Source organism: Ranitomeya variabilis, chromosome 3 (genome assembly GCF_051348905.1).
Source record: "Ranitomeya variabilis isolate aRanVar5 chromosome 3, aRanVar5.hap1, whole genome shotgun sequence".
Lineage (NCBI taxonomy): Eukaryota > Metazoa > Chordata > Amphibia > Anura > Dendrobatidae > Ranitomeya > Ranitomeya variabilis.
In genome coordinates this window covers 120,351,211-120,363,636 of record NC_135234.1, presented here as the reverse complement: position 1 = coordinate 120,363,636, position 12,426 = coordinate 120,351,211, and the positions used below count along the sequence as shown (strand labels likewise).

At 47.5% G+C, this 12,426-nt stretch overlaps 1 protein-coding gene across 1 annotated transcript in view; it reads left to right on the top strand.

The window, feature by feature from the left end:
- MBTPS2 (membrane bound transcription factor peptidase, site 2) overlaps positions 1 to 12,426 on the top strand; it is a 110,806-nt gene that overhangs the window by 81,646 nt on the left and 16,734 nt on the right. The window contains exon 8 of the mRNA XM_077294608.1: positions 5,672 to 5,766. Coding sequence (XP_077150723.1) covers positions 5,672 to 5,766 — 95 coding nt within the window. The remainder of the gene's footprint in view (positions 1 to 5,671; positions 5,767 to 12,426) is intronic.

The window sequence follows — 12,426 nt, the reverse complement described above, 5'->3', positions numbered from 1 at the left end:
CCAGGTCGACCTAATCAGGACAGAGATCATCAGATCTCCTACAGGGCCATCCTGTTGGGAAGAATGCGGTCCCAGCTGCCAAGGTCAAGGGGATCTAGGTCCCATAGGTTTTCGGCCAAATGACTGGAGGCGTTCTCCGATCGCCACCGACAGAGTAGGCGGCCGTCTACTCTTGTTTCATCAGTCCTGCTCACGGTGGTTCACGACAGGTGGGTAAGAGAACTAGTGTCCTCATGGTACAAGATAGTTTGTCAGTCATCCCCCATGCCGGTTCTGTCCCTCCCATCTGCAGTTCAGAATCCCGGGTACAAGCCCTGTTCAAAACTGTAGAATCCCTTCGGCTCCGCGGGGTCATCACTCCAGTCCCGAAGGAAGAGAGATTTCAGGGGTTCTATTCCAACCTGTTTATAGTTCCCAAAAAAAACGGAACTGTAAGGCCCATTCTGGACCTGAAATGTTTAAACAGGTTCGTCAACATTCGTCACTTTCGAATGGAATCTCTCCGGTCGGTCATTGCGGCAATGGAAAAGGGAAAATTCTTAGCTTCAATAGATATTCAAGATGCTTATCTTCACATTCCCATATTTCCTTCGCATCAAAAATTTCTATGTTTTGCCGTAGGCAGCCTACATTTCCAGTTCACAGCCTTACCTTTCGGGCTGGCCACCACACCCAGGGTATTCACAAAGGTCATGGCAGCAGTGGTGTCCATCCTGTATTCCCGGGGCATACTCTTTTGCCATATCTAGACAAACTCCTTATCAAGGGGCCGTCTTTTCGGGCCTGCAAGGAAATTGTCAGCATTACTTTGGATACTCTGTCTCGCCTAGGGTGGCAGGTGAATCTAAAGAAATCGTCCCTTGTACCATCTCGGAAAATCGCTTTTTTAGGGATGATCTTCAACACCTCACAAGGGTTGACAATCCTACCCTGGTACAAGGTCCTGATCCTCCGGCAAGAGGTGAAGGTCCTTTGCCGGCCGATCTACCATACAATCCGGTTCTGCATGGGGGTCTTAGGAAGGATGGTGGCGGCAATAGAGGCAGTGCCATTTGCACAATTCCATCTCCTTCCTCTCCAACATGCACTTTTGGCAGCATGGGATAAGAATCCGTGCTCTCTCAACCTCAGGTGCCGTCTGTCTCTCCAAGTCAGACAGTCTCTCGCATGGTGGTCAACGAGTCCTTCTCTACGACAGGGGAAGCCCTTTCCCCCAGCCCATTGGCTGGTAGTCATGACAGACGCCAGTCTTCTCGGTTGGGGAGCAGTGTTTTGCCACCACACAGCCCAGGGACGCTGGTCCTTGCGGGAGTCAACCCTCTCGATCAATCTGTTGGAGATTTGGGCAATTCGGCTGGCGCTGCAGCATTTTCATCATCTTCTAGCAGGCCGCCCTGTCCGGATTCAATCGGACAATGCCACAACGGTGGCCTACATAAATCATCAAGGGGGTGCCCGCAGCAGGGCGGCCATGCACGAGGTAACACAGGTCCTCTACTGGGCCGAGAAGAACCACTCTGTGATTTCGGCAGTCCACATCCCGGTTGAGGAAAACTGGGCTGCGGATTTTCTCAGTCGTCAGGGCCTTGCATCCGGGGAGTGGTCTCTCCATCCCGAAGTTTTTCGGCAAATATGTCATCGCTGGGGACCGGATGGCTTCCGGAATGAATGCCAAAGTACCAAGGTTTGTCGCCCGGTATCGAGATCCACAGGCAATCGCCGTTAGTTAGTACTACCTTGGAACTAGTTTCGTCTCCCATATCTGTTTCCCCCTCTGGCACTGCTCCCGAAGGTAGTCAGGAAGATCAAGACAGAGGGAGTCCCAGCAATCCTGGTTGCCCCAGATTGGCCTCGTCGGTCATGGTACGCAGACCTAGTGCAGCTGCTCGCTGAGGTTCCTTGGCGGCTTCCAGAAAGCCCAGATCTACTGTCTCAGGGCCCGATCTACCACCAGAACTTAGGGGCCCTGGGTTTAACGGCCTGGCCATTGAATCTTGGATTCTGACGCAGGCCGGGTTCTCCCAAAAGGTTGCCGCTACCATGATTAGCGCCCGTAAATCCGTTTCAGCACGTATTTATCATCACACCTGGAAGGTTTTCCTTTCATGGTGCTGAAAGCGTGGGCTTTCCCCTCTACGCTTCTCCATCCCTAACATTGTTGCTTTTCTCCAAGCCGGCATGGATTCGGGGCTTGCACCAAGTACTCTCAGAAGACAGATATCATCCTTGTTGGTTCTTTTTCAGCGCAGGATCGCTGTCAATTTACAGGTGAAAACTTTTCTACAGGGAGTCGCTCACATGGTACCACCTTATGCTACTTTCACACTAGCGTCGTGCACTGCACGTCGCTATGCGTCGTTTTGTAGAAAAAACGCATCCTGCAAAAGTGCTTGCAGGATACGTTTTTTCTCCATTGACTTGCATTGCGTCGTGTTGCGTCGGACCGTCGCCACCCAAAAACGTAACGTTTTTTGGTGCGTCGTTCCCATCTTTTCCGACCGCGCATGCGTGGCCGGAACTCCGCCCCCTCCTCCCCGCACCTCACAATGGGGCAGCGGATGCGTTGGAAAAACAGCATCCGCTGCCCCCCGTTGTGCGGCGCATTAACTGCTAGCGTCGGTTTGTCGCAACGACGCAATTCGTCGTGCGTCGTCCGACGCTAGTGTGAAAGTAGCCTTACAGGGCCCCCCTGGATGCTTGGGACCATAAACTGCTCTTAAGTGCCTTGCAGGAAGCTCCTTTTGAGCCTCTTCAGGACGTCTCTTTGACCTACCTTTCCTGGAAAGTCGTGTTCTTGGTGGCCATAACTTCCATTAGGCGGGTATCAGAGCTGGCGGCTCTATTCTGCCGGGCTCCGTTTCTACGGTTCCATCAGGATAAGGTTGTGCTCAGGCCAGCACCCTCTTTTTTGCCAAAGGTGGTTTCCTCGTTTCACATTAATGAGGACATTGTCTTACCTTCTTTTTGCCCGGTGCCAACGCACCGTGTGGAAAAAGCTCTCCATACTCTAGACCTAGTGAGAGTACTTAGGAGGTACATTTCACGGACGGTACCTTGTCGGCAGACGGATGCGCTGTTTGTCCTCCCTGAGGGTCGCAGGAAGGGACTCGCTGCTTCAAGATCCACCATGGCCAGGTGGATACGATCGGCTATTCATTAGGCCTACCGCGTCAAGGGCATGGTCGTTCCGGCCGGAATCAGAGCACACTCCACTCGGGCAGTGGGGGCTTCCTGGGCGCTTCGGCACCAGGCTTCGGCAGAACAGATTTGCAAGGCAGCAACCTGGTCCAGTTTGCATACCTTTTCCAAACACTATAATGTCCATACGCAGACTTCTGCAGATGCAAGTCAGGGTAGAAGGATTCTTCAGGCAGCGGTAGCGCACCTATAGGCGGCAGATGCCTGGATATTACTCCAGTGAGTCAATTTCCCACCCAGGGACTGCTTTAGGACATCCCACAGTCCTGTGTCCCCCAGTGAGGCGAAAGAGAAATAGGGATTTTTGTGTTACTCACGGTAAAATCCTTTTCTCCGAGATGCTCATTGGGGAACACAGCTCCCTCCCTGTTAGCCAGTGGCTCTTTTTGATATATGACTTTACCAGTCGGTGGGGTCGTTGCTAGACATGTTGTCTCTGTGTTAATGCTGACTTTTTTGTTTGTTCTCCTACTGCTTTTTACCCCAAACTGGGTTTGCCTTCGGCCAGTGTCAGGGTGTATACGACGGAGGAGGAGCTAAACCTTTTTTTATGTTTACTTAGTGTCAGCCTCCTGGCGACACAAAAATCCCTATTTTATCAGCATAATGTCTCATTCACACTGGAGTTTTCTAGAAAACTAGTGAAATACTTATGTGTAGATCATAATACTAGGATGTTAATAGGGAAAGTGTTTGCAGAAAAACAAATCACATACTGTGTATGTATAGTCGTTGTGACACAGAATTGGATACACACACACTTTACACGTTGTGACAGTATGTGTGTAATATATACACATACAAAACACACACATGTACATTCTCATGCAGAAAAATAATGGTTACCAGCTCCAATTGAAGAAAAATTGATCCCTTATTGAAAAATTTGGATAAAAATACCAACTTCATGATGGTGGTAAAACAAAACATGGTTAAATGTGAACAGGCATGTGGCAGGTACGCGTTTCAGATGCACTCCAGCGTCCTTTGTCAAAGCTAATGAAGCCAAAATGAAAGAGAGGGTATGTGCACACGTTGTGGATTCTACTGTGGATTTTTCTGCAGAATTTCCTGCGTTTTACCTGCGGATTCCCTGCAGGTTCTCTGCGGATTTTGTGCGGATTTTGTGTGGATTTCGCTTGCGGTTTTACACCTGCGGATTCCTATAATGGAATAGGTGTAAAACGCTGCGGAATATGCACAAAGAATTGACATGCTGCGGAAAATAAACCTCAGCGTTTCTGCGCAGAATTTTCCGCAGCATGGGTCAGCGGATTTGGTTTTCCATAGGTTTACATGGTACTGTACACTGCATGGAAAACTGCTGTGGATCCGCAGAGCCAAATCCGCTGCGGATCCACAGCCAAATCCACAAAATGTGCACATACCCTAAGCTCTCACCAAACTGGAAACAGATGAACATAAAAAAAAAACACACCGCACATTCAGCCGAGGAAATCTGCATAATGGGTGTGAAATGCATATAGAGAATAAAGTGCAGTATAAAAACAATTAACTAGAAAATTATTAAAAACAATTAAATTATACATATAGCAGCCTGTCTTGAATTAATAGTGGAACATAATTTCCTTACACATGTTAAGACCATCTGGGACCCTAGTACCTAGGTTGTAAATCCAAAAGGCTTTTCTGGTCAGTAAATCTCCTGTGATCACCTCCCCTGCTAGATCTTTTAACTCTCTATATACCAGAAACCTGAAGGGATGATGTTTGTCTATGGTGGTGAGTAATGAAATGATTAGAAGCATGTGAAACCACACAGTTGGTAGTAGTGCTAGAAATGATATCAGTGATATTCTCAGAGATATACATACTTTTAAGAGCCCTGGACAAATTTACTGTCTCGCATCGGCAAGTCAAGCTGATATAAATGGCAAATAAATATTCATCCTTTTCTCGCACATAATCTCAAACACCCTCTGCACTGATTCAGTAAGACTGCAATATTTTCGAGGATCATATCCAAATCTTTGGACTGGCGTCTGCTCTCCTAACCTGAGAGTGACAGCTTCATAGAAATACATGCCGTCATTCTAAGGTCAGTAGAGCTGATGGCAAGTCAGAGGATTACGATGAGATCCTCGAGCAAGTAACTCAAACTCAGCAGTCTGACTGTATCAACGACGCAGGCTCGGAGGGATGGGCGGGATTATGGGCAAGGGAAGAAGTGAATATTCGTTTGCAATTTACATATTCTTGACTTGTTGTCACAAGACAATAAATTTGTTCGGAGCTTACAGTAACCCACAGGAATACATGGAGAAATAAAAGTTACATATCCCGAAAGGGCTGCCCAAGTCCTATTTCAGGATACTATTATTATACTACACAAAAATCACCTGACAGATTCCCTTTAAGACAGAGGAGCTGGGAAGATGTAAGGAAGGTATGGCTTACCAGCATACGTGTTCTGGGAAATAGTAGTCATTAACAATGATTACCTGCATTTCAGTGTACAGACGGCTGGATGGATCCGTGGAGTGCTGCAGTAACAATAGTCTTTCTGACATATGCTTCTCCTACAGTAGTAGTGGTTACAGTCAGCAGGTAAGCCTTTACTACACCGGTCAATAAGGTATGGTCTAAATATATTGTTTAAAGGGGGTTTCCAGAACTTGGTTAGTTTCAGAATCAGATCACTCGGGGTCCCACACACCTGCTGTTCTTGCTGCTTAAAAAAAAAAACAGTGTACAAAACTGGAGCCCCACCAGCTCTATAGACTGTCTAGTGGTCATTTTAAAGTACTGCAGTACACAACCAGTACTTGACAGAATTTCCTGCAGCTTCTTTAATGTTGTAGGTCTCTTGGCAGCCGCCCAAACCAGTTTGCTTCTTGTCTTTTTATCAAATTTTGAGGAACAGCTACTTCTAGGTATTATCACTGTTGTGCCAAATTAAGCTATTTCTTGATTCACAGTTTTCCATGGCATATCTAATGTAAATGTTTTTGTAATCGTCTCCTGACAGAAAACTTTTAACAGTGAGATCCCTTTGCTATGTTGTAAGCTGTTTTTGGACCATTACTTTTTCTGTACAATGCAACTAAGAAAATGTCAGGAACATCCAACTAGAACAGGTGAACTCTATATGGGATAAATTGGAATCCTTTTAAATGGCGACAGCTGTGTACTGATACTATGTAACATGAGTGTAAATGTGATTGGCTAATTCTAAACACAACCCCTTCCCCAATTATAAGAGGGTGTTCACACTTATGCAGGCACATTAGTATAGTTTTCTTATTCTTATATACCCCTTCAAAATGATTTCAGTATACCGTATTTTTCGGACTATAAGACACACTTTTTTTCCCCAAAAAATTTTTTGGGAAAATGGGGGTACATCTTACAAATACTGTGGCGGCAGCAGGAGTCATCCGATTCGGCGGCGGTCCCTGTCCAACGATCACACTCCCTTCCCAGGCTGGTTCGGCATTGGTGCTCTGTGGTACGGGGGGGCTGCGCCGGCATTTTGTGAAATCCCTGAGGCCCCCGCACATTCATTCTTGCGATGCGGTGACCCCCAGTAAACTGGCTGCCGGGGGGCGGTGCATGCTCAGATTGAGATCTCGGCAACGAGATCTCGTTGCTGAGATCTCAATCTGCTGCGATGCGGTGGCCCCCAGGAAAATGGCCGCCGGGGGCGGCACATTCTCAGATTGAGATTTCGTCCCTAGATCTCGGGAGACAATATCTCGAAATGAGATCTTGTTGCCGAGATCTCAATCTGAGCATGCTCCGCCCCCCACCGCCATTTTCCCGGAGGCCACCGCATTGCAGCAATGGATTTGTGGGGGCCTCCGGGCTTTCACAAAATGCCGGTGGAGCCCCCCACACCACCACCGCCGAACCAGATGCACCAGCCCGGGATGGGATTTCCCGGAGGCCATCGCACCTGCTGTACCAGCCTGGGACCACCGAACACCCCCTGTGACAACGCTCCACCAGCGCTGCCGATTCCACCCGGTAAGCTGAATTCGGACATTAAGCTGGACCCCCATTTGACACATAATTTTTTTCCCTATTTTCCTTCTGAAAATTTGGGGTGCGTCTTATTGTCCGGTGCGTCTTATAGTCCGAAAAATACAGTACTTCTCAATGGATTTGTACATATTATGGATGACATTAAGGGTGGAAAAAGTTTTCAAATTCTTGTTCTTGGTAGGATTATTTTTTACTTTACAAAGAAATGGCACTGCTCATAAACATAGAGGGAATTCTTAAACATAATGTAACTCCCAATCAATCACACTTCTGTGAAATCAACCTGTCCAGTTATGAAGTAACACTGATTGTGAATCAATTTCTCCTGCTGTTGTGCAAATGAAACAGACAACAGGTACAAATGATAGGCAACTAGCAAGACCACCCCTTCAGAGAAGTGGATCTGCAGGTGGTAACCACAGATCATTTCTCTGTTCTCATCCTTTTTGGTGGTTGTTTTGATCACTTTTGCATTTTGTCATTGCTGTCACCCCTAGAAGTACTGTACAGTAGTATAACATGATGTCTACAACCCACAGAAGCTGTTCAGGTAGTGCAGCTCATCCAGGATGGCACATCAATGCGAGCTGTGGCAAGAATGGTAGCTGTGTCTGTCAGCACAGTGTCCAGAGCATTGAGCAGATACCAGGAAACAGTCCAGTACACCAGGATATGTTGAGAGGGCCTTTTGAGAGCAACAACCCACCAGCAGGACCGCTACCTCCTCCTTTGTGCAAGGAGGATCAAGAGGAACAGTGCCAGAACCCTACAAAATGACCTCCAGCAGGCCACTAACATCCATGTGTCTTCTCAAACTGACAGAAACAGACTCTTATGAGGGTGGTATGAGGGCCCAACATTCACAATTGGGTGCTGTGCTTACAGCCCAACACCATGCAGGCCGATTGGCATTTGCCAGAGAACACCAAGATTGGCAGATTCGACATTGGCGCCCTGTGCTGTTCATGTATAACAGCAGGTTCACACTGAGCACATGTGACAGACGTGACAGAGTCTGGAGACGCCGTGGAAAACATTATGCTGCCTGTAACATCCTCCAGCATGATCTTTTTGGCAGTGGGTCAGTAATGGTGTGAGGAGGCATTTCTTTTGAGAGCTGCACAGCCCTCCATGTGCTCGCCAGTGGTACCCTGAGTGCCATTAGGTACAGGAATGAGATCCTCAGACCCCTTGTGAGACCATATGAAGGTGCACTGTGCCCTGGGTATCTTATGATGCATGACAATGCCAGGCCTCATGTGGCTGAAGTGTGTCAGCATTTCCTGCATAATAAAGGCATTGATGCTATGGACTGGCCCGCCCATTCCACACACCTGAGTCCAATCGAACACATCTGGGACATCATGTCTCGCACCATCCACCAACGTCACGTTGCACCACAGACTGTCCAGGAGTTGGCGGTTGCTTTAGTCCAGGTCAAGGAGGAGATCCCTCAGGAGACCATCCGCCGCCTCATCAGGAGCATGCCCAGGCATTGCAGGGAGGTCATACAGGCACGTGGATGTCACACACACTACTGAGCATCATTTCCTTGTCTTCAGGCATTTCCACTGAAGTTGGATCAGCCTGTAATTTGATTTTCCATTTTGACTTTGAGTATCATGCCAAATCCAGACCTCCGTGGGATATTAATTTTGATTTACATTGATCATTTTTATGTTTTTATTGTTATCAACGCAGTCCGCTATGTAATGAATAAAGATTTGCAAGCTCAATATTTAATTTGATGGTATCTAGTATGTGGTATTTTAATGTTCCTTTTATTTTTTTGCTTGTGTGTATACATATACATATATACACATATATATATATATATATATATATATATATATATATATATATATATATATACACATATATATATGTATGTATATATATATATATATATATATATATATATATATATATATATATATATACACACATATATATATATATATATATATATATATATATATATATATATATATATATATATATATATACACACACTCACCGGCCACTTTATTAGGTACACCTGTCCAACTTCTTGTTAACACTTAATTTCTAATCAGCCAATCACATGGCGGCAACTCAGTGCATTTAGGCATGTAGACATGGTCAAGACAATCTCCTGCAGTTCAAACCGAGCATCAGTATGGGGAAGAAAGGTGATTTGAGTGCCTTTGAACGTGGCATGGTTGTTGGTGCCAGAAGGGCTGGTCTGAGTATTTCAGAAACTGCTGATCTACTGGGATTTTCACGCACAACCATCTCTAGGGTTTACAGAGAATGGTCCGAAAAAGAAAAAAAATCCAGTGAGCGGCAGTTCTGTGGGCGGAAATGCCTTGTTGATGCCAGAGGTCAGAGGAGAATGGGCAGACTGGTTCGAGCTGATAGAAAGGCAACAGTGACTCAAATCGCCACCCGTTACAACCAAGGTAGGCCTAAGAGCATCTCTGAACGCACAGTGCGTCGAACTTTGAGGCAGATGGGCTACAGCAGCAGAAGACCACACCGGGTACCACTCCTTTCAGCTAAGAACAGGAAACTGAGGCTACAATTTGTACAAGCTCATCGAAATTGGACAGTAGAAGATTGGAAAAACATTGCTTGGTCTGATGAGTCTCGATTTCTGCTGCGACATTCGGATGGTAGGGTCAGAATTTGGCGTAAACAACATGAAAGCATGGATCCATCCTGCCTTGTATGGAGCATCTTTGGGATGTGCAGCCGACAAATCTGCGGCAACTGTGTGATGCCATCATGTCAATATGGACCAAAATCTCTGAGGAATGCTTCCAGCACCTTGTTGAATCTATGCCACGAAGAATTGAGGCAGTTCTGAAGGCAAAAGGGGGTCCAACCCGTTACTAGCATGGTGTACCTAATAAAGTGGCCGGTGAGTGTATATATATATATATATATATATATATATATACTAGCTGTTTCCAGCCAGCTAACACTCGGCACGCTCATTGCTATCTAATTAACGCTGCTAGTGATTAAACTAAAGTAAATAATGACAACATTCAATAGCGCTTACGCAGGTGGTAAATTAACTTAAAATGAAGTTAATAACAATAATAATCATTAAAAATCTGAATAATACTAATAATACATTTTATTCACAGTGTAAAATCAAAAACAAAGTGGATTCAGTAAGATGTGCAATTTTTATTCATACCAGCATCTAAACAAATTCATAACGAAACATAAATTAAGTTAAAATTTCTCTGTAGACACAATTAAATGTATAGTCATTTTCGTCATTTTCAAAGATCTTTCCTTGACTTCTAACAGGTACAATTTGAACTGAAAGACCTTTGGCGGGAATATGTGTGGTAATGTGGTGGGGGGGCGGAATTATGTGTGGTAATGTGGAGGGGGCGGGATTATCTGTGGTAATGTGGTGGGGGGCGGGATTATGTGTGGTAATGTGGTGGGGGCGGGATTATCTGTGGTAATGTGGTGGGGGGGCGGGATTATCTGTGGTAATGTGGTGGGGGGGCGGGATTATGTGTGGTAATGTGGAGGGGGCGGAATTATCTGTGGTAATGTGGTGGGGGGCAGGATTATGTGTGGTAATGGGGTGGGGGGCGGGATTATGTGTGGTAATGGGGTGGGGGGCGGGATTATGTGTGGTAATGGGTTGGGGGCGGGATTATGTGTGGTGATGTGAGGGGCGGGATTATGTGTGGTGATGTGGTGGGCGTGCGGGCTTTATGTGTGGAAGTGGGGTGGGGGCGGGATTGTGTGTGGTAATGTGGGGGGCGGGATTGTGTGTGGTAATGTGGTGGTAATGTGGTGAGGGGTGGGATTATGTGTGGTAATGTGGTGGGGGGCGGGATTGTGTGTGGTAATGTGGTGGGGGCGGGATTGTGTGTGGTAATGTGGGGGGGGGCGGGATTGTGTGTGGTAATGTGGTGGGGGGCGGGATTGTGTGTGGTAATGTGGTAATGTGGTGGGGGGCGGGATTGTGTGTGGTAATGTGGTGGTAATGTGGTGGGGGGTGGGATTATGTGTGGTAATGTGGTGGGGGGCGGGATTGTGTGTGGTAATGTGGGGGGCGGGATTGTGTGTGGTAATGTGGTAATGTGGTGGGATTGTGTGTGGTAATGTGATGGGGGGCGGGATTGTGTGTGGTAATGTGGGGGGCGGGATTGTGTGTGGTAATGTGGGGGGGTGGGGTTGTGTGTGGTAATGTGGTGGGGGGCGGGATTGTGTGTGGTAATGTGGTGCTAATGTGGTGGGGGGTGGGATTATGTGTGGTAATGTGGTGGGGGGCGGGATTGTGTGTGGTAATGTGGGGGGGCGGGATTGTGTGTGGTAATGTGGTGGGGGGCGGGATTGTGTGTGGTAATGTGGTGGTAATGTGGTGGGGGGCGGGATTGTGTGTGGTAATGTGGTAATGTGGTGGGGGGTGGGATTGTGTGTGGTAATGTGGTGGGGGGCGGGATTGTGTGTGGTAATGTGGTGGGGGGCGGGATTGTGTGTGGTAATGTGGGGGGGGCGGGATTGTGTGTGGTAATGTGGTGGGGGGCGGGATTGTGTGTGGTAATGTGGTGGTAATGTGGTGGGGGGCGGGATTGTGTGTGGTAATGTGGTGGTAATGTGGTGGGGGGTGAGATTATGTGTAGTAATGTGGTGGGGGGAGGGATTGTGTGGGGGGAGGGATTGTGTGTGGTAATGTGGTGGGGGGCGGGATTGTGTGTGGTAATGTGGGGGGGCGGGATTGTGTGTGGTAATGTGGGGGGCGGGATTGTGTGTGGTAATGTGGGGGGGCGGGATTGTGTGTGGTAATGTGGTAATGTGGTGGGGGCGGGATTGTGTGTGGTAATGTGGGGGGCGGGATTGTGTGTGGTAATGTGGTGAGGGGGTGGGATTGTGTGTGGTAATGTGGGGGGGCGGGATTGTGTGTGGTAATGTGGTGGGGGGCGGGATTGTGTGTGGTAATGTGGTGGGGGGCGGGATTGTGTGTGGTAATGTGGGGGGCGGGATTGTGTGTGGTAATGTGGTGGGGGGCGGGATTGTGTGTGGTAATGTGGGGGGCGGGATTGTGTGTGGTAATGTGGTGGGGGGCGGGATTGTGTGTGGTAATGTGGTGGGGGGCGGGATTGTGTGTGGTAATGTGGTGGGGGCGGGATTGTGTGTGGTAATGTGGTGGTAATGTGGGGGGCTGGATTATGTGTGGTAATGTGTGGTGCGGACTGCGTGTGGTAA